Consider the following 23,536-nt stretch of genomic DNA (forward strand, 5'->3'; position numbering starts at 1 on the left):
TTACTACTTCTGTCTTTCCATTTTCTAGATGAGGGCGGCAATGGAAGACTTGGACATGTTTTTCAGTTCAACAAGAGCAGCATCTGCAGCGATGACAAATGTATGTCAGATTGATCCTGAGTATCATTTCAAAGAAATACTCAAAGCTCGATCCATGCTTTAGATTCTTCTGAAGTGTCCATATAAAGAGAACACTCTCAGGGCATTCTTGCAGGAAATTATCTGTGGTCAGTATAACAGGGCAAGGGCATTGCTGACTGAACGGCAATGAGAATGGCTTGTTTCTTGCTACCTTCTGGAGCCAGAAACTAACAAAGCAGCATGAAGAAAACGAATTTCTTTTCTCTTTTATGTTTCACTTAAAGGGATAGCGGGAATCTTCCATAAAGGGTGTTAAGTGATACATGCTACTAACTTCTTGGAATTTGTTCACAATTACAAAGGATAGTAGAAATGCATGTTGGATAACAAAAGACCAAGCTGGGTAGAGGTGGCAAAATTATTTCAAAACCTTTCCTGAGATTTAAGCAGTTTCTGCAAATTTTAAACTGTTCTTCTTAAGAGTGTTCAGCTTTAAAATTTAGGTCTAAAATGTGTGAATTGCCCTGTTTATTTCAATTGTGTGATTAACTCTGGAGAGCATTTATACCAGTTCAACGTTGTTGAGTTGGGATCTGGTTGTATGTTGATTTTCAGTATTGCACCTCTGCTATTTTCAATCCTACAGAGAAATCAAGTGTGAACACTGCAATAAAGAAATACATACCTACATAATCTGAGATCCCACCATCCGTCTCTGAACATTTTCTATCACTGTTCAGGATGATGCTTTTGTTGGGGGAGGGCACTGAGCTGTTATTCACTGTGTTAATTGATGCTTAATACAAAAATACAATTCTGCAGATACCTTTATTGCATTATGCCAACAGTTCAGTTAGTATAATTGCACACAAAGAGCAACCAAATCTAATTTTCTTTTACTTAATACTCGCTCCGCTGTTCCTTTCAGCTCCTTCATCTGATTAACTAATGTGACTCAGAGTTCTTCCGAGAAACAGCCATGTAAGTACTCGTAAGAGGACTCTCCCTGATGCAAAAGACAAAATCTGTGCAACCACTAAGCGTTGCGAGGAAGAGACCGGAGCTGAAGGAAAACAGTAATTCAGTCTGGATGAGAAAATGATTTGATGACAGTTTCCATGCAAGAAACCGTGATCACACAATGGCTGGTGGATATGCAGATCAGATGGGACAAAACTATGCAAGACTTGAGGGGGAAAAAGGTTAATCTTTTTGTACATTTCACAACACACCAGTTTTGTACTCTGTGACCTGACATGAGTAAGTTGTCAGTGGGACAGATGAGAAGCTGAAACATCAAAAGAGAGGCTGTTCTCATGGTATTTACAGCCTGTTCAGAAGCACCAGAAATCTTTAATTAAAGCTTGATTGCTCTGTGTCTTGTTATCTCCTTCTGCCTACTAAGAATCCCATTTTGTCTCCTCCAGTTTCCATGATAGTAATTTGTTTACCTAGAGTTCCTCCTTATTGCTCACTGTATCTTTATATGCCTGAGTTTCCTATATTCTGGCCTTGTCTATAAAAGCTAATTGCATTGGTTTGATATAAATCGCCTTTTTAATTGGTAGTTAAATTTCCTGTAGAGAAATGCTATGGTTTGAGCAGCTTTCAGTTTTGCTTACACTAACAGTTGAGAGAGCACCACCACCACATTAGTAGTAGCGGTTTGGGACCTTATTCTCTACACAGCACATTCATCATCTCATGTGTGACAGATGACAGTGGCTAATAGATTTCTGGAAGCTTTAGGAACTGATGCAGCCATGCCGTGAAAGTTGGCAGGGAATGCAGTAGCAGCAACGGTAATTTCCACGGCTGGGTGCTAGGTTGGGGCAGACAAGGGTGTTCCTAGAGCCAGGGAAGCCCAAGGAAGAGCAGAGCATCCTGCCAGGTCCCGGCAGCTCTCACGAGCCAGGCTGATGGCTTGGACGGTGTGAGGAGCAACCACAGGAGATTTAAATGGCCCAAGGAAGCATGAGCAACTAGGTCATGGCATGGCAGTTAGCGTGGCAGTTTGTCCAGAAGGGCGCTACACCCTGCTCGTAGGTCCACAGCCCAAGGAAGTACTCTAGGTCTCTGTCGAAATGGTGGGTACTTGCCTCAGAACTAAAACCAGTGTTCCTACAGAGAAAGAACCAGAGATGTCTGATGCATCCACCCAGACGAAACTGCTAAGGAAGGTGGCTTCAGTACAGGCAGTAGGTTGCAGTGAGTGCCCAGACCCTTCTCCTGGTGAAAAGGCAAATAACTGCAGAAGGTGTGCACGGGTTGATGATCTGTTGTGTCAGGTGGCTGAGTTGCAGGAAACAGTTAAAAGGCTGTGCAGTATTAGTGGACCCAAGGCGGATAGAGATAGGTGGTTTCAGAACCATGTTCCTGTAGCAGACACCACTGAGGACAAGGCACCTTGGACCCTGGTGACCCACAAAAGCAGGGCTCTACTTCAGTCCCCACCCTCCAGCATCATCACCACCACCACCAGATATGAAGCTTTAACAGCTGTGGACACTCACAAGCAAGGTCTGCAAGGTGCAACTGTACCAGCAGCACAGAGTAGATACCGTAAAAAGAGACGAGTGCTCATAGTGGATGACTCTGTTAAAAGGCATTAAGGCGCCCATCTGCCGATCTCACAGGGAGTCATGAGAGGTTTGGTCCCTTCCGGGAGCTACTGAGACATCACTGAGAGGGTGCCGCAACTTGTCAAGAGCACAGATTACTATCCACTCTTACACTTCCATGTGAGCACAAATGATGCTATAAGCCAGAGCCTGGACAGAACCAAGGAAGACTATAAAGCCCTGGGGGACCAAGTGAAAAATATTGGTGCCCAAGTCATCTTCTTCTCTGTTTTACTAGTTGGGGAAAAGTAGGCAGCCAATAACAGATGATTAATGGAAATCAACTCTTGGATACTTGGCTGGTGCCATTGCGAGGGTTTTGGCTTTTGTGACAATGGGACATTCCCCAGGAACCATAGCCTGTTAGGAAGGGAAGAACCTGTCTAGAAGGGCAAGGGAATCTTTGGCAGCAGGCTGGCCAACTTGGTGAGATGGGCTTTAAACTGAAGGACTTGGGGGCGGGGTCCAAAGTGGCAATGCTAATGCCATCACATCCAAAGGGGGAATAAGCCAGGCCAACCAAAGCAGCGACAAAGGTGCCTTAGCTGCCTCACAAGATAACAACCAGAAGACCAACCACCCCAAAGCTGTGCATGGCTGCAATGGGTCTTCATGCACCCCTCCAGGGAAACCTGCATGCTCAGTTACCTCTCTAAAATGCCTGTATACCAATGCACGCAGCATGGGGAATAAACAGGAGAAACTAGAGGTCTGTGTGCGGTCACAGGACCATGATCTCACTGCAATTACAGAGACATGGTGGGATAGCTCACATGACTGGAATGCTGTCATGGATGGCTACTTACTCTTTAGGAAAGACAGGCCAGCAAGGTGAGGTGGGGGAGTTGCTCTTTATGTGAGGGAGCAACCAGAATGTATTGAGCTCTGCCTAGGGGTGGAGGAAGAACAAGTTGAGAGCTTATTGGCAAAAATTAAGGGGCAGGCGAATATGGGTCACACTGTTGTGGGCATTTGCTACAGGCCACTTGATCAGGAAGAGGAAGTCAACACTGCGTTCTACAGACAGCTGGAAGTAGCCTCACAATCGCAAGCCCTAGTTCTCATGGAGGACTTCAACCACCCTGATATTTGCTGGAAAAGCAACATGGCGAGGTGCACATTATCCAGGAGGCTCCTGCAGAGCATTGAGGATAACTTTTTGATGCAGGTGGTGGAGGAATCAATGGTGTGAGATGTGCTGCTGGACCTTATACTAAAACAAAGAAGGTCTGGTTGAGGATGTGAGGGTTGGGGGTAGTCTTGGCTGCAGTGACCATGAGGTGGCTGAGTTTAGGATACTGTGAGGTAGAAGCAGGGCATCAAGTAGGGTTATACCCTGGACTGCAGGAGAGATAACTTTGGCCTCTTCAAAGACCTTCTTGGAGGAATCCCATGGGCTAGGGCTCTAGAAGGTAAACGGGTCCAGGGGAGCTGGTCAATATTCAAGTACCACTTCCTCTGAGCTCAACATTGGTGCATCCCTATGAGGAAGAAGTCAGGCAGAGGAGCCAGGAGATCCACATGGATGAACAAAGATCTTCTAGAAAAACTCAAATGAAAGAAGGAGGTTTACAGTATGTGGAAAAAGGGACTGGCCACTTGGGAGGAATATAGGAACGTTGTCAGGGTATGCAGAGATGCAGTGAGGAAGGCCAAGGACCACCTGGAACTGAATCTAGCAAGGGACGTCAAGGATAGCAAGAAGGGTTTCTTCAAATACACCACTAGTAAAAGAAAGACTAGAGCAACCATGGGCCTGCTGCTGAACAAGGTGGGTGCCCTTGTGACACAGGATGCAGAGAAGGCAGGGTTACTGCATGCCTTCTTTGCTTCAGTCTTTACTGCTGAACCTGGCCCTCAGCCATCCCAGCCCTCTCACCCCAGAGGTGAGAGAGAAAATCTGGAGAAAGGAAGACTTCCCCTTGATTGTGGAGGACTGGGCTAGAGATCATTTAAGCAAACTGGATCCTCACAAATACACTGGCCCCGATGGGATGCACCCACAAGTGCTGAGGGAGCTGGCGGATGCTGTCACTAAGCCGCTCTCCATCATCTTTGAAAGGTCATGGACAGCAGGAGAGGTGCCCGAGGACTGGAGGGTAGCCAATGTCACTCCAGTCTTCAAAAAGGGCAAGAAGGACGACCTGGGAGACTATAGGCTGGTCAGCTTTACCTCCATCCCTTGAAAGGTGATGGGAACCTGGCGGTCATCTGGAGGACATCCTGGAGGTCACCTCCAGGCATGTAGAGTAAAACAAGGTTATCAGAAGTCGTCAACATGGATTCACCAAGGGGACATCATGCTTGACCAACCTGATAGCCTTCTATGATGGCATGACTGGCTGGGTAGATAAAGGGAGAGCAGTGGGTGTTGTTTACCTCAACTTCAGCAAGGCTTTTGACACTGTCTCCCATAACATCCTCAAAGACAAGCTTAGGAAGTGTGGGTTAGATGAGTGGACAGTGCAGTGGATTGAGAACTGGGTGAACAGCAGAGCTCAGAGGGTCATGGTCAATGGGGCAGAGTCTGGTTGGAGGCCCGTAACTAGTGGTGCTCCCAAGGGGTCTGTGCTGTGTCCTGTTCAACATATACATCAATGACCTGGATGAAGGGAGAAGAGTGTACCCTCAGCAAGTCTGCTGATGAGACAAAACTGCAAGGAGTGGCTGATACACCAGAAGGCTGTGCTGCCATCCAATGAGACCTGGACCCAGGGGAACCTGATGAAATTCAACAAAAGCAAGTGTAGGGTCCTGCACCTGGGGAGGAACAAACCCATGCACCAGTACAGGCTGGGGGTTGACCTGCTGGAAATTGTCTCTGCTGAGAAGGACCTGGGAGTACTGGTGGACAGCAAGTTGTCCCTGAGCCAGCACTGTGCCCTTGTGGCCATGAAAAGCAATGGTATCCTGGGCTGCATTAAAAGGATTTTGGCCAGCATGTCGAGGGAGGTTATCCTCCCCCTCTACTCCACCCTAGTGAGGCCACATCTGGAGTATTGTGTTCAGTTCCGGGCTCTCGGGTTCAAGAAGGGCAAGGAACTACTGGAAAGAGTCCAGTGGAGAGCTACCAAGCTGATCAGGGGACCCGAGCATCTCTATTATGAGGAAAGGCTGAGAGACCTGGGTTTGTTTAGCCTGGGGAAGAGAAGACTGAGGGGGGATCTTATCAATGCTTATAAATATCTGAAGGGTGGGTGTCAAGAGGATGGGGCCAGACTCCAGCAGTGCCCAACAACCGGACAAAGGGCAATGGGCACAAATGGGAACACAGGAAGTTCCACTTGAATATGAGGAAAAACTTTTTTACTTTGATGGTGACAGAGCAGTGGAACAGGCTGCCCAGAGAGGTTGTGGAGTCTCCTTTTCTGGAAATACTCAAAACCCTCTCGGACGTGGTCCTGTGCCCCCTGCCCTTGCTATACCTGCTCAAGCAGGGGGGTGGACAAGATTATCAAGCTCCCTTCCAACCCCTACCATTCTGTGATTCTGTGAACACCTAATCAATTTAAAAACAAAGTCAAAGTAAGCTTGGTTTACATCAAAATAAACAGTGCACAGATTTAACCATTTCCGTCAAAAATTCTAGTTCCACTGAAGTTTTTTTCAATCTTCTGGTATACACAGGTTTTCTTACAACTTTTTTGCAGTCTTCTTTTAGAATCATTTCACCTGCAACCTTTCAGCAAGAAGATGGCACATCAGTAAATAATATGTCATTAATTAAATTAAAGCAAAACCATTTGCATTGTTTGGTGATCATCTGTCTAATGGCCACCTTGCACTGCAAGTAACTGCGACTTGAAACCCACAGGAATTTTTCCATGTTGGTCCTGGGCTTCATCAAGAAACTTGAGAGAGCACCACCACCATATTAGTTGTAGCAATTTGGGGTCTTATTCTCTACACAGTGCATTCATCATCCCGTGCGTGACACATGACAGTGGTTAACAGATTTCTGGAAGCTTTAGGAACTTTCACAGCATGGCTGCGTTATGTGTTTTGAATATTCGGTGTACATATCCTGGAGGCATGCCAAGCCACGATAAGCAAAGGCAAGGCTGAAGAAGTAATTCACTGGGTACAGGGCCTGAGAACAGAGAGGACAGGGTGGTTGGTGGTAATGACTATCGCTTCTGCTGAAAATAGATTTCCAAGCACAGGCAAAACCAGCAGATGCATTTAAGATGTTGTTCTCAGTTACAGAGGAGCAAGTCAAGGCCCATACCCTTGGAAAGCAATGGAGTTCTTTGGATTTACTGTCATGTAAACAAAGTGGTACCTGTCTTTCAGATTGTACTTCCTGCTGCGTAGGCTGAGCTGGCTCGGGGATTTGGGGAGGGCATTTTATTATCCTGTTGTCTCCTCAGCTATAGGAACAGAGTTCTTTGTTTTAATATTATTTCTTAGGAAGGAAATATTATAGCCTGTGATCCATCACACAAGCCAAAGATCACATTAGCTGTAATTACTTTTGGCTGAACTCATATTGGTCAATGCAGTCTTTGGGACTTCAGGGTGGCGCTGATGCTGTTGGTTCAATCGCACAACAGTAAATATGCGGCCATCAAAGCAAAGGCCTTGACAGACTCAGCCTGAGGTTTCTTAAATGCATTACAGGATGCAGAAAGAAACAAGATTAAAGATGAGTAAAATGCATAGCCCAGGGACCAAACAAGTGTCTACAGTGTTTACTGAGAGTAGGGGCTCAGCAACACAAAGGAAAAAAGGTGACTTGGTGCTGTGGAGACCCTCAGAAATGCAATGACTTCTAACTGCAAGAAGCTGAAGCTTAGCTTCTCTGATTTCTGTCCTGTCTACACTGAGGGCACAAAGGGGAGAAAAATGTAGGAGTGATTTCAGACCTCAAGGGCTGGAGACAGTTTTAAACAGAACATGAACAGGACCAAGGATCAAGCCCAGCAATGATGCAAGCTGGCTTAGGTACCACAGGAATTGCCTTGAATTTTCATCCCAAGTCATAACAAATTATTTTAATTGCTCAAAGTACCTTGGTGACCTTCTTTTCTACCCCCAACCAATCTGACTCCTAATATTTCTACCACCCAAGCATTTCTTTAAATTGCATTCTTCAGATAGGACAGGGAGCAGAAGGGCTAGAAGGTATTCCATAATTTCAGGTCTAGTGAGAAGTAGGAAGAAACAAAATCCTCAGAGAAACCTACAACCACAAGATTTCTAGCCTAACACCCACATAGCCACTTTACATTAACCTTGCAGCCAAACTTCAGGCCATTCTCCAGTTGGAACCTCATATCTAATTGCTTTTGTGTTACTAAACCAGTAGGTACCCTGCAAGGAAATGTAGAGCTGCCTTAAGGAACTATTTCACCACCTAAGTATTGACATTGCTTTGGAAAGTCAGCCAGAAGTCCATAATCTACACCTGTGTATGGATCCTGCCACAAGATCACTGACTTAACAGCAATACTGACAGCACTTAAAAGTAAAAGGTGGCTCCACTTACAGGCAGGAAACAGAGATACAGATATGAAAGGGAACACTTCAAAGCATCTGCAAAGAGGACATAAGGGTCTTTTTTTGAAATTGTACCTATGTGACCAGCCCAAGCTCACACATGACATCTGTAACAGAGATAGACACAACCTTTATAGCTAGAACACAGGTCCAACCAGCTCGGCATCTTCTCGTGGGCTCATTCCCTCTGTCTCATTCTCCTGAGACTCCTGTCAGGGCTCCTGCACTTTTCTTGCTGTATGATGCTCAGTGCATAACATATCAATAAACCCCACTTGATGGCAACTTTTGACCACCGCAGACTGTATCATCATCCTCCACTGCCAGAGCTTGATTCACAAGAGAGCTCAAGTACCAGCAGCTGCCCTGCTGTGGCATCCAGCTTTTCAGGCAGACTTTGAAGACTGTGTGCAGCTTTTGACCACGCTGACCAGACTGCTGTCGGTATCAGAGCTAACAACAATAGTTAATGTATTTCAGCAGTACATTACAGGTAGCAAAGTGAAACATAATATAGAACAGACTCAAAGAAGCCTTTTTAATACAGAGGAGTGGGAGAGAAGGAGGCAGCAGGAACAAATCTCTGGGCTTACTGACAAAGTCAAGAAGGCATATACCAACCATGCCCCTGTCCTCTACCTTAAGAAGGGTGGTTATTTCAAATTGGCAGGTAACTAGCTAGCCTTAAGTGAGGAGAAACAGCTGCACACAGTGCTGAGGGTAGCAGTTATAGCAAGAGCTTGTCTTTCCTATAGTCACCCCTCATTTCCATGGTCAACCCTGCTCCCCCAGGTAGGCTGCAGATTGTGACCACCTGAATCAAATCAGGAAGAGAAGCTGGCAAGGAGGAGGGAAGGAGGCAGAATGAAATAGAAATGCATGTATAGAGCTCAAAACAGATACTGTGAATGTGTGGGCAAGCCTGGCAGAGGGAAGAGACAAACATTTAGGAGACAGTGATGTGAGAGGGAGGGAATGGAAATCTTGTCTCTATTTAGCCCATGCCACTACAGCTAAGCTGGAAAAGGGAGCTGGGTAACAGGGGAGAATGAAATAACACTGACCATACAAGACTGACATTTCTAACTGTATTGGGTTTTTGTGGCAAGGTTTTGGTAGCGGGGTGGGGGCTACAGGGGTGGCTTCTGTGAGAAGCTGCTAGAAGCTTCACCTATGTCCAGTAGGGCCAGTGCCAGCCAGCTCCAAGATGGATCCACCGCTGGCCAAGCCCAAGCCCACCAGTGATTGTGGCAGTGCCTCTGGGATAACATATTTAAGAAGGGGTAAAAAAAACCCTGCACAACTGCAGCAGGAGAGAGGTGTGAGAATACGTGAGAGGAAAAACCCTGCAGACACCAAAGTCAGTGGAAGGGGAGCAGGTGCTCCAGGCACCGGAGCAGAGATTCCCTGCAGCCCATGGTGAAGACCATGGTGAGGCAGGCTGTCCCCCTGCAGCCCATGGAGGTCCATAGGGGAGCAGATATCCATCCACCTGTAGTCTGTGAAGGACCCCACACCAGAGCAGGTGGATGCCTGAAGGAGGCTGTGACACCCTGGGAAGCCCACGCTGGAGCAGGCTTCTGGCAGGACCTGTGGACCTGTGCAGAGAGGAGCCCATGCTCAAGCAGATTTGCTGGCAGGACTTGTGACTCAGGGAGGGACCCATGCTGGAGCAGTCTGTTCCTGAAGGACTGCACCCTGTGGAAAGGATCCACGCTGGAGCAGTTTATGAAGAACTGCAGCCTGTGGGAAGGACTCTGGTGGGAGAATTTTGTGGAGGACTCTCTCCCATGAGAGGGACCCCAGGTTGGAGCTAGGCAAGAGTGTGAGGAGTCCTCTCCCTGAGGAGAAAGGAGCAGCAGAGACAGCGTGTGATGAACTGACCACAAACCCCATTCCCTGTTCCCCTGCACTGCTTGCAGGGAGAAGGTAGAGAAATTGGGAGTAAAGTTAACCCTGGGAAGAAGGGAGGGGTTGGGGGGAAGGTGTTTGTAAGATTTGATTTTATTTCTCATTATCCTAGTCTGATTTGATTGGCAATAAATTAAACTAATTTCCCCAAGTCAAGTCTGTTTTGCCTGTGACGGTACTTGGTGAGGGATCTCTCCCTGTTCTTATCTCAATCCACAAGCCTTTTGTTATATTTATTTCCTCTCCCCTGTCCAGCTGAGGAGGTGAGTGATATGGCAGCTTTGGTGGGCACCTGGCATCCAGCCAGGATCAGCTCACCTCACTAACTAAAGATCATGTTGTTAAAACAAAGTCCAATACTGTACTCTTTCAAATAGATGATAAAAATATTACTGAAAAAGCAAAGCTATGTTATTTCAAACCAAGCCTGTATTAGCTAGACATGGGTGTTCAGGTTACCACATGCTGGACTCGGTCAATTTGGACACTTTGCTTTGATTCCTGACTATTTTTAAATGACCACGACACTAAAGAAACCTGTCTTACAGTTTAAAGGCACTTTTTACTTCAAGAAGAAGCTCCCTCTGGTTCTTTCTTTTACCAGCTTGCAATCAAAATCCAAGTTACATTTAATAGCTAAAGGTAATTGCTTTCTAGAGCTTGTTTTGTTTTGTTTGTAAGGGACTTGTGAAAAGTTCTGAACAAAGGCTTTGGTAAAAAAAAAAAAAGTAATCAAATTACATTTAGCCACATCTAACTGAAATCTGTATTAGGTGGAAATCTCTGCTGTCTGAAAATGCTTCTCAGACCAGACAATTACCTGCTGGACCAGAAATGGGGGCAGTGTTGAGTTGGAGATTTCCCAGAAGCTTTTGTTCCCATCCAAACCTTTTCTGGACACCTCTACTGGTGAGCAAATTGCTTGAGTCTGGAACGGTACCTCGAGGTGTCTTCTCTCCACTGACTAGAAAACAAGAAGTCACAGATTGGTTTATCACAAAGGACGGCTGCATCAGTACTGAATCAGTACAAAAACTGAAGCTAAATTAAGGGTTAGAGACGTCTCTGCTGAGAATAAGAGCCTGCAGTCACAGGGTATAACACTATTAAAAGGAAAGGACAAATGGACTTTCCATTGCTGTTATGGGAACTATGACAAAAGAAGAATAAACAGGAATGAGCGGTGGGCAAAACAGCAGGTGAATGAAGACACAAAGCAGAAATACAGAATACAATCTTTAGCAACAATTAGAAAGTTTCTCTTTTAGCCAGTAAAAGTATGTGCAATCTTTTTTTAACTAAAGCCTAATTTTAAGATCTCTTTAGAATACTGGAACCTGAGGTACATTGTATTTATGCACAGAAACCAAGGGGTATCACTGTGTAAGTGGAGACACTCACAGCCCCAGCCAAACTAAATTAACATAACACAAGGCAGATGAAACATCCTGACTGCTGTTGGATGTGTTGGATGAAGAAGTAGGTTAGAGGTTTTCAATCTGAACAGGGCTACAGAGGTTGTAGCTTCAAGCCCAGGAGATGACAGAACACAAATTCTACTGCACAACTTAAGGTAAAAGTTTCATGTGTTCAGAGCAGCAATCCTTCAATCCTCATGTAAGTTGTTGTTTTGAGGTATGGAGTGGCAGATCATTGAACATATTTACAAATTAACCAATTCACTGTGTATGAGACTGTGTAAGATGAACCAGACACAAATGTTCAATAAAAATGTAAATGGGGTGAAATCTGGCAGCAGAGGTATAGACTGGGCATATTCTAGATGCCAGTCAATCACAAAGTCTGGATCAGAATCCAAATTTTTTCCCAAGAGTAGGGGAGAGTGAAGATCCTAGTTTCTGATTCAGACTTAAATGCATGTCAGTCCAAATAAAATAACCTTGTCCTAATTTAACTGGAGTATTGTGCCCAATGTTATTGTAAAGTTAGTGTCGATCACAGGATGCCCGTCTTTCCCTAGCCACAGTCCAACTGTCATTCATTTTGATAACTGTCACACAGCAAACCAGGTCATGTGGAACTTTGTAATCATAGTTGGCTTCTGCATCATCCTGGGTGGAGAGGTGATGCTATTGCCTCAGCTGGAAGCTGACTCTCCCACACCATATGTCTTACTATCCATTTACTGCCAAACTCAGAACTCATTCACTGGCAGGCTCCGCTAATAAGCTACGCATCTGAACGGTCTCGTCCATCTAAGCAGTTATTTCTGACACATACCTTTATATTTCAGGAGTCTTTTGAAGATAACACCCAATCCCTTCCCCACAGTTTCAACCCCTTTCCAAATTTCAATTATAGGGCAAATAAAAGACAAACCACTTGCAGATAAAAGAATAACTTACTTGTTAAATAACAGTCCAGGCTAAGGGAGACATTGTCAAAAGCAATAATGGCATCAGATCCTTCTTCCCATGAAGCGATGATCTGAAACCAAAACCTGCACAGATTGAAAGAACAGAGATTAAATCCTGTTAAAGAGCTCTTTGCAATGAAAGCAGTTTTAGAATGGGGATGGGAGGGGGGGGGAAGCTTTTCTTTGCATGTATAAAAATATTAAATTGACCGAGAAAGCATCCTCACCCCTAACAAGCAAAGATGATCTGAGGAGGGGAGCTGTACATAAGTACAGGTAGACAGAAAGGAGAATATAGATTCTCTTCCCTCCAGAGGCATACAATCTGAAGCAGGTGCAAGTATATATATATGTGTATGTGTGTGTGTGCACGCGCGCATATCAGGACAGAAAATAAAGTCCCCTGGCTTCCGGCACAAAAGAAAACCAGGCATCTAAGTGATTTTAATCTCACTCAATTCTCAAATTCTCAAAAAAAAAAAGTGATTTGCACCCTAAAGTGTTAAGAAAAATAAGTAGGCTGTGGCTCCTGAAGTAATTTGGAGTTTCTGAAAGAAACTGGCAATTAAAGGCTGAAACTAATACAGAAAGTATTTGGTGTTGATCCACCCTCTAGGAAGCAAAGGGTATCTAACAGTCCTACCAGGCACAAAAGAGAGGAACTGACACTGGGTAGTCCGTAGGAAGAGCAGAACTCATTATCTCCTTGTAGAAGCTGAGCAGGTTTGCCTTAAATCACTTCCACACTCTCAGCTGGCTTTTGCCAGGAAGTTCTGCCACTCCTACATTACCAGAAGAAAGATCACTGTGAGTTCACCCTCAGCCATCTTACAGGTCAACAGGAAGAGCAAAAACAACACACAACCAAATACTTTAAATCTGATAGCATATTGACCACGCATTAATTTAGGGCCCTCAAAGATTTAGATTTTCTCTTAGCTTAGCAAGTTCATGTCTCCCGATATAAGCGTTTAGCCAGAATGTGAATTCTTACTAAACAGGTATTCCTGTTTAGATGAGAAATTGATGACAGATAAGGTATTTTTGAGAGGCAGTCCTATTTATTTAAAAAGGCTGTAGAAATCCTGTCCCTTCACTGCAGCAAGTTTCTAAACACAAGCAGGATTTTTTTCTTCTCACAGCTTTTTGTCTGCTACCATTATTCTTATGTTAGTCTTGTCGTCTCCTACTGTTTTTAAAATCTATCTCTCCTTTATGAGCAAACCAACCTCACAAAACAAAATTCAAGTGAAGCTTCTCTGCTCGTACGTACATTTACTTTGGGAGAGCATGTTCCTGTGTTTTGAATGAGTGTTTTGCCTGTTTCAGCCACTTGACTCTGTTGACAAACATAACCGGCTTCCATGCTGTTCTCAAATACAGTGCAGCTTTCACTACCAGTGATGACAGTGAGGTTTGGCATAAGCTAAAACAGACGCCAGGGATATGTGCCTTTTGAGGATATCTAGACTAAGTGTCATCGTCTTCTGCAAATGGTGTTCTTGCTAAGCTATAAATGGGGATATGGTCAGCAAAGCTGACCCAATCAAAGCAAAAACTTTAAACAGAAAAAGATACTGGCTGTCTCTGAAGGGTGCAAAGGGTTTAGAACAGGACATAGTCTGTTCACAACAGAAAAGAGTTGATATAATTACTATGGACCTCTGTCTTTATTTCTGGTAAAGTAAAACAATAGTGCTTCAATACTGAAATTTCTTGCTCCTTGGAGATAGGCATTGGACATATGGAGAGACTTTTCTAAAATGGACTTTTTATGTTCTAAAGACACGAGCAGCTGCTATGGAAGAGCAGGTGATTGACACAAAGAACAGCGGATATGGTGGAGGAAGTATATCCCTAGCATCAAAGGAAACTCCAAACAGCAGGACATAATTTTCCTTGCTAAATAATCCATCTTTAGCAGCTCAAAAGGTAGCAGCTCCATCCAAATGGATCTGAAGATCACAAAAATGAAAATGTATTTTTGCCTTCACAATCCATACAAAGAGCAACCGCAGTCCGATGCTGCCAGAGCCTCATTCACTTCATGAGTTACCCAACTCACGAATGACGTTCTTAGTCAGCATACCCAAAACCATTGTGGGTATGTCTAGGAGGAGAACTGGAAGGAATGTTAACATCCTTGGACGTTAAACTGGCTTCCAAGTACATTGCCTGCCCTTACCCTTCCTCCTCCCCCCGTTTGCTCCACAGCTGACAACTCACAACACTTCAAATGAAATTACAAGCTCTAGCATAAACATAAGCTGTTCAGTTCAAGACATGCCATGTGAGCGTTAAAAATAAGTCTGTCTGATCTACTTTTTCCTATAAGTTACTACTTTCAGGACACTATTTACTGTAATTACATACTGTAAAAGTAAGTTACTGTCTGTTACTTACATTTACTACTTGTCTGATATACTTTTTCCTCTAAGTTACTCTGCCAGCAGCAGAGATGACTGAACCATATGTGAAACAGGTCCTGAACCACCACAGGTTACAGTCTGGTATGTTATGGAGAGCCAGGACCTACCTTGGGCTGTAAACTACCGACAGTAGCTCAGCAGAAGCTTCTTCCCCACTGTTGTGTGCTGCTGAAACCTCCAGGGAGAGGTAAGGTGGAAATGGATTCAGCTACACGTCTTTCCGTGGGCTGTGTCTGAAAATCAATGCCCTGCACACAGTGAACCCTGGCGCTACGTTGAAGGGACCACTGGAACTGTGTCTGATGCATTTATCCTCAGCCTGTTTCCTCGGGATGCACACTAAATGCCACTTGGAGGTATGGACATTTTGATGTGTACTTATGTTTGTAAGGTCCTAAACTGAGGATGGGAAACAAATTACAAAGACAAATAAGCAGTTTTTAGATATGGTCCTCCATGTGAGCTTTTCCCTCCACTTCTGCAGACTTTAGCTCAGGTTGTGTAAAAGGAGAGACAGATACTTCTGCAAAGACTACTACGCACCTTCTTTGTACCTGGCAACTAAATACTTCTGAAAATAGCTTTAGGCAATTTCCTTGACAGAACCTAAGCTTCATGCCCCAAGGTGTCATGCTTTGATGCACTGTTCATGTCACATCTCTTCAGACAATGAAGGGTTGTTCTTATGAGAATTATCAAATGTTCAGCCCCTAAGAACAGAAAGGCATGATACGAACCAGTATTTCTGTCACTGAATGGAGTGCTGTCTAACATGCCCACGTAAGAACGCAATAGGTTGTGTTTCACTTTTATTTACAGTTTATTCAAGATAAGAGACAGCCTTGCTGATTTTACCTGCAGGGTGTCTGGGGCCAGAACACTTGAGAAGTTTCCTGAGGTTCACTATGGATGAAAAAAATGACAGAAATGCTTCCAACATAGAAAAATCATGTGAATGTCAAACACTGTTAGGACCATCAGTGCTGCTCTGGTTGTCTATCAATTTGATTTTTTTCTAACACGAATGCAGTTTCATTACAAATCTTCTCTTGAGACCAGCGTTTCTGCAACAAATAGTTCATCTTTTTCTCTTTTCCAGTTTAATGCCACTATTAATTTAGAAATATTATGTCTTTCAAATTCCATTGAAACAAGATCATCAGTTAACCAACATCTCAATCATTAGCTTTGGTGGTTTTAGCTTAATGGGCTAATTAAGGGAAATTTAATCAAAACTGAAGATGAAAATGTCACACATCAGTGAGATGGAAAAAACCCCACAGACAATCTCATTCCCTTGCCCCCTCTTTTTTTTGCTTTCTGTTTGATCCTTGAAATTAATGAAACAACTCCGTTTGACTTTGGTGAAAGCTGATACTGAAACACCAGAAGCGTATGTTATTGCAGTGACTCAGTAGAACACTGGAGGTGACGTCTTACTGATATTTTTGCACAGATCAAAGCGGGGTATGACGACTGCACATCCAGTACTTCAACTGGCACCTACACAGCACAGATACTGGTCCACAGCACCGTGTAGACATATTCACTGCAAACACAGATGCTGTGGTGGATGGCCATGAAAGAGTATTCCTGAAGGCAACTACACAGGAACAGCAAAATTAGTGCTGGCTAGTTTGTTGTGACTTTGTTGCTTAATAAATCCCGGCAACTCCCTCACGTGGAATCCAAATCCTCATCAGATAAGTCTGTGTTTGTAAGCTAGATTTCTTCATAGGAATGAAAACATGGTTGCTATAAAAGGCTTTAATGGCTTGGATATTAGAAAAACTGTTACTTGAGGACTGGTGGAAATTACTTCTTATCTGTCTCTTCTTTTGTCCTACTTGACCCCAGGAGCACAGCTGAAAAAAAGTTCCTTAGACATATGACAACTGGGAAGTACAAGTTACATCCCGCAGAGTTGAGTGTCAGCTGAACTGTGAATACAACTCACACAACGGCCCTTTTTTAAAAATAATAATAATTAAAAAATCTGTTTGAGGCAGATGGGAAATGCCTTACCAGGTGGACAAAAAATCCCTAATTCAAATCTTCCCTTTGGGGAATATCAGTTCGCCTGTCTGAAGGATACAAGTTTTACATAAATTCCAAAACCACTCAAGGGTGACTACTGAACAAATATTTCAGTGTCTGAGCTAAGAAATACCACCAAAGGCATAACAAATAAGCTTTTCTTCATTTGTTTCTTTGGCCCAACCAGTGGAATCTGAATCCAGATGAACAGTTCCTTGAAAGGTAGGACCAGGCATATTCCAACACAGATAAGTCTGACAGTAACAGGGCATCATCAGAGCTTCTGGGCTGTCATCTTCCCCATTCCTCAGGATCTTTGAATCTTGGGTTTTATTTTAGTGTGATCAGTATTTGACCTTCATCACACCAACCTGGATTTTCCATTCAGTTGGTTCTTGTTGCTTACTTATTTTTTCCTCGATCCTAACAGAAGCCTAGTTCCCCCCAGAATATCTGGGGCTTATTTATAGAGGGGAATATACAGCTAAAAATATAAGAATACATCTATAGTTATGTTGGTATAGCTTCCATGAGGACAAACTGTTTTCCTTATGTCACCTATCCTTAGGTTTTCATTGCACAGAAATGTTAGCTTTTAGGTGTATTATACCCTCTTCTGTTTGGAGGGAAATAAAGAACATTTTTGAATTGAAGACCTCAGAAAGCTGATTTTGTGCAAATTCTGCAGTTCCCTCCCTTCAATAACAAGTCTGAATTCCACCTAAATATTGTCCCTGGCTCACACAGACAGTTCAGGTTTCCATTAGCCAGATTCAGGCAGCTGTTTTCATGCCATTATTTTATAAAGGTTCATAATAATTATTTTTTTTCTTTTTATCATAAAGATAGGGATTATTAACCAAGATTGAATGTTAATCTTCTCTGTAGTCAATCCCCCATGCAGTGACACGATCACAGCGTGCCTGTATGTACAGATCCCATTTCCTAACTTGTAATGTTTTGCTTCTGATGGAACTGATTTCTCTCTCTACCTAGCTAAAATAATTACGGCTGAACCTGCCTGAGACCAAGGTACTTACGGAACAGAGAAGTTTCAGGTCACTAACCCTTATTACATTCAGGTTCCCATTAGCTTCTCTGTTACAAATGATGCATTGTTAGCCCACTTCACAAAGGAATACTTCCTATTTGGGATGAAAGACACACTTAGGTGGAATGAGATTATTTGGAGAAATGTAAGCATGTTAACCAAACTCAGTTACAGTGACAGAATTGCCATGCAGGAACTTACTTAATAGCAGGTAATAAAGGTTGAGATTCAAAGGTGTTATTAAAGGCAACCATGCTGAATATATACACGTACAAAAACTGTCAGAAGGTACTCTGCACACAGTGTCACCAAACCCCCTTTTTTCAGAACAGCCATCAGCAGAACAACCATTTCAAAAGGAGGACAGTGGCAGACATAGTTAATGCTACAGAACAGAAAAGCAGTGATACAAGCATTAAAGTCTCACGCTGGTTTTAACAAAGTAACATGGGACCACATTGGAGCAACAGAGGCTGGGCTTGTTGGATGGATACAAGAAGAAAGAATAAAGGGACTTGGGTGTAGATGTGACCAATAAATACAGAAGTGGTAACGTGTAGGGGGACATGTGCTTAGCTTGTACGGAGGGTCCCTGTTTCTTCATAGCAGAATGGGAAGAAAATTCAGGAATAACAGGAGACAAACAGGTCTCCAGGTACAAAATGTTGCCAAGAACTTTCTTTTTCTTTCTCTTCCTTGATGGGAAACCTGATGTCCAGAAACTTATTAGAAAGAAAATCTAAAAGCAGCATGAGGGAGAGACAGAGCAATGCAAGAAGAAATTATTAGACAAGAAGAGTGCTTTGCCACAGCTGGTAGAAATCCAGCAGAGCGGTATGATTATGAGGCAACTTCTTTTTACTGCAGCAATGACTGAGAGGTTCCCCAGCTGCTTTGGCTGCCATTGAGATTAGAGCTGCTGAAGAAGCCAGGCAGAACAAAGGGTCTCACTCCCAAGGACTGAAAGGGAATCCCGCTTTGATACATAGATGAAAACCAGATGAGCTTCAGTGTAGTTCGTAAAACTCCAGCGAGCCAGCAAGACTGGAACAGGTAAAGAAGCCAGTTTAAAGAAAGTATGTTTAATCATCTGGACATGAATTTTGATGTGTTGCAACAGAATATCATCTTCTGGGGTAACTTAAGTTTGTAGACTTTTTTGCTTTCTTCCTCAGGAAGGTCACGTCCATCCTAGCCTTCAAGGTAAACCACATTTTTCTCTTACAACATAGTAAAATTCCTCAGTCCGTGTTCAGGAGGTCATTGGCAAGAAAATAACTTTGAAGGTCTCTGAGCACAATGGGATCAAAACAAAATTGTTCTTTGCTTTCTGAACATGCTGGCCTGTTAAAAGGACACAGAGCCTGGTGTTGCTATCAGTGACAAGGCAAATGGTGCTGCTACTTATGACTACAAATTTAGTTTCTAGGGACCACAAGTAAACTCCTCTCACTTCTCCTTCCACCATCTACCACTACTACTTGAGACTGGCTAGAAATTGAGACTTCATAATGTCAAAAAACATAAACTTAAGGAGGAAGGAAGCCAAGGAAACCTTTCTAACCAGTAGACACATTTACATTCGTTTCATATTTCTATACAATCTTCTTATACCAGAAGACTGTACTGAGGTTGGACAGGTTGCTATTAGTACTTGACATTTGTAAGAATGGTCCTCCCACAGAAGTTACAGTGAAATCTTTAATGAAAAGGATGGGTTTAGTAGAGAATATAGGCCTTAAAATACCAGAGCAGGGCTGGGCTGGCTAATGTAAAGCCCACTTCCAGGCAACTCCAGCCAGGTGGACCCACAGAACATTTAGTCTACATGTCACTCCACGTGGCTGACCTCAGCTTCACCAAAGGGGCAGAAATCAAGAGAATCAGAATTTGTTTCTGAAAGCGTTATTTTTCCAGCCAGGCTTCAGCCTATTAGACCTAATACTTTTCCATCTTCTATACTGCCAACTAAACTGTTGCTAGGTGGGTTGGTGATAACAAGCATCAGCCTACGGCAAACTCCAGAGAATCACTTTGTTACATGTGCTTTTATTTTATCTGTGTGATATACCTTAACCATACTATTAAACTAACAGAATGTCTAATTATTAGCTACACAAATCACTCATCTTCAATTATAGGAGGCTTGTTTTTTCTCTTGCTGTCACAATCCCATGACTATATCATTATTACAATTTAAACTTACATTTACTTAGTAACTAAAACCAAATGTATAAAAAAGCAAGCCCAAACTACCAGCAACAGAGCTTTCAAGACTTTGTTTCCTACTCGCATTTCTGTGAAGTTAAAAAAGAACAATTCTCAACAGACTCATCACTTATCATTGGAAAACAAATAGTAATTTTCCATCAAATAAAACAATTTTACAACGACACTGTTCTCTATGCTATTCTCAACCCAAATACTTCAGCACTGCATTACTATGTAAATTCCAGTAAGTAAAAATGACCAATTCTCTAGGTTTCACTGATGTGTGCAGATTGTCCGATTTGCAGATAATGTGTCCTTGGGGCTGGGGGTATGGGGTATGTAAGGTGGCTTCATGTGGGCCAAATGAAGTATAGTAAAGATTGTTAGTTTGTGTGGAGTGTATTTAAGTGGCAAGTTAAAACACAGCACCTCTGGAGACTTTGCCTTTTGCCTCTGGTAAGGACAATCTGTTTGTCCAACAGTTCAAGGAGCTTTTGCCCATGACTGGCTTCTTTAATTGTGGCTGCTTTGATGGCATATGCTTCACCAGGCCCTTTGCCCTTCCACCCCCATGCAGAGAAGGTGCTGAGCATTTGGAATTGGGTTACAGCTCTATTAACCCACACACCACATAAGCCAACTTTCAAGACTGCTTTGCCAACACCTTCCAGAACAAGGAAGGATAGCTAACTTTGGGAAGATGTAAAAAACCAGAACTTCAGCCTCTTTAAAGTCTGCACAGAAAAGGTAAGACCTCACACAGGGTGAAATTTTAGCTGGATGCTTTCCTAAGGATCAAATGGGAGGAAAGAAGACAATCCTCTCCTCATCACACTCTTGGAAATTAAGCATGTGTCCAGGGTTGCCCAGGCTAACGGAGTGCTAGAAAACTTGCATCCCTCAGTCCCAATTTAGCTTTTTTGTCATACTCCTCCCTACTTTCTGTTCCTGCCAAATCACCTGAAATTTTCTAGATGTGATTTTCTGCCAAAATATAATTTCTCCCAACAGCCTGAGGCATATCAAACATTTAAGAAATGTCTGTTTCTAAAGATAGAGCTGATCTAATTTCTTGGGAGTCTTCCTAATGATTCTTTGAAGTGCTATAAGCCAAACATGGAAATTATGGCTAAGCAGCTTTTGAACAAGCATGCTTTTGAGCAGTTTTAGAGCGTGTTATATTGTTATTAATAACACTTTCCATTTGGCTTCCCAATCATAATGGAATGTGCCTTAATTTTGTGTGGAACTGGTACACTGGAGTGCTTTATTCAAGAGCTTTACTTTAAAGTTTCAGCTCCTTCTGTAGGAATATCTGCAGTATTGTGATTCTTCTAACACAGACCCTCACAGCTACTGACAGAGGAACCAATTAGAAAAAGACAGACACAGCAAGCTTTCAGCAGCACCAGCATTGCACTCACATCATTTAAACATTTCTTACAGTTTAATAAAACTGTCATTTATCTCCAAAGTATATACACTGCAGTCTCTCCAGTACCATTTCAGTGCACACTTCCACAGAGTTCCTTCCTAATTTGTACATCAGTCCAGATTTCCTAAGAAACAGGTTTCAAGATGGTGAGAAAGACACCTGCAGTACTTCCAAGTCTCACAGGAGATTTCTTCCTTCCCAAGAATGACTGGTTTCAACTAAATGAATCTTAGAAGAAAATTGATTAAAATAGTGCACTTTCTGTGAATAAATAAGGACAAAACTTTTCAAAAGACAAAGAAACCTTCAAACTTTTCCTTGCCTATGTCTTAACCTCCAACAAACCCCCTTCCCTTGGTGAACCCAGCTGTCTTTCTCTGTAAGTAATGGGGAAGTAAGGGTGTCAGCGCCTTGTACATAATGGTCAGCACTGTGTGTCAGCTCTAGCTGTGATTCCATATGAACCACTGCTAGCCTGGCTCCTAAGATCAAAGTATTCTCTGCCTGACTGTGCAACGAGAGAGAATTTAAAGGAAAGCAATAGTATAAGAGTACAGAATAATTCAGGTAGAAAACATTCCCCCGGCAACACCAGAAAATAAATCACATAAATAATAATAGCAAAATATACCATTCTTCAAAGGAAAAACAGCTGAAGAGAATGAAGCAACCAGGTATTTTTACAACTGGTGCTTCAGCAGTGACTGCACAATAAGCCTAATGCTGATATTTTTTAAGTCCTTGACGCACACATATTAATTATACATTCAGGACTGAAGTGTTGGCAGTGTCCTTGTTGCATTTGTAGCCTACATGCATCCCCAAGAGCCAGCAAGATAAAAGACATATTCATATAATGTTTGTTCAAACTTCTGATGAGGCAAACTATCCCTTAATGAAACCCATTATTTCTAGGGCATGGATTTCCAAAATGACAAAGGACAACAGTGCTCATGACACAGACTGTAGATGCATCTTACAGCCTGAGGGCCAGGGCAGCAGGAGGTGAAGTATGTCTGTGTCTTCTCTATAAACAGCATAAGCCAGATCACACAGAAAAAGTAAACAATGAACAACAGAGTATTCCCTTAAAGCTGACTTGTAAGAAACAGCTAAAACAATACTCTTTAAATAAGCATATGCTACCAGATTAAGCATGTGATACCAGATAAACTTTTTATGCTTAAAGCCAGAATACAGTCATAACTGAGACAGCCCTTTATTAAACTGCTGCAGCTAAAACAAAGGTGTTCAGATGCATCCTTGTCCGATTTTCAGCAGGTTCTTCTCCCATCTCTTTCATCCTCAGATCTAGACACATTGAACACTGGGGACTTTGATACCCGGAAAAAGATATCAACTATAGAGCTCACATCCAACTCTAGCAAACCACGTAAGAGGATCAAACATGCTACATGAAACACTATGTGAGGAGAATGAGTATTTCCAGTCAATGAAATGGAGACACAGAATTTTAAGCACCTTGCTGTAGACTACCCAGTGAACCAGTTTGTGATCCAAGACCACCACTCAGGAATTGTAAAATTGAGTGTTTTGCTCTAACCACTCAGTTATTCTCACTCCCCACCTGTAATGGGACAAAATGCTTCCTCTCCCTGAAGGAACCATTTCCAGGAGCAATGCTGGCCATTTTTATTGCCAGGTAACTAGTAATAAAATGACTGATCACCATGAAGGAGAATGATGAGGAGACTCGTACCTATCCAGTATTTCTGGGAGAGGTAAGATCATCCACTGCCATATTCCCAAACCTTCACTGTTATCTGAATACCAGAACGTCCGGCTCTGTTCCTTTCCTGTCTTGTTCTCGACCAGCATCAGGGATATATTTCCCAGCAAGACACCATGGATGAGCCATGACAT

General features: G+C 43.0%; 1 protein-coding gene across 1 annotated transcript in view; it reads right to left on the reverse strand.

Annotated features, from left to right (window-relative positions):
• The window catches only part of LOC142055149 (ALK tyrosine kinase receptor-like), a 66,412-nt gene extending 42,876 nt beyond the window's left edge, over positions 1 to 23,536 (reverse strand). The window contains exons 1-3 of the mRNA XM_075088690.1: positions 23,373 to 23,536; positions 12,479 to 12,573; positions 10,933 to 11,076 (exon numbers count right to left, since the gene is read on the reverse strand). Coding sequence (XP_074944791.1) covers positions 10,933 to 11,076; positions 12,479 to 12,573; positions 23,373 to 23,536 — 403 coding nt within the window. The remainder of the gene's footprint in view (positions 1 to 10,932; positions 11,077 to 12,478; positions 12,574 to 23,372) is intronic.

This window comes from Phalacrocorax aristotelis, chromosome 3 (genome assembly GCF_949628215.1).
Source record: "Phalacrocorax aristotelis chromosome 3, bGulAri2.1, whole genome shotgun sequence".
In the NCBI taxonomy this organism is placed as follows: Eukaryota; Metazoa; Chordata; class Aves; order Suliformes; family Phalacrocoracidae; genus Phalacrocorax; species Phalacrocorax aristotelis.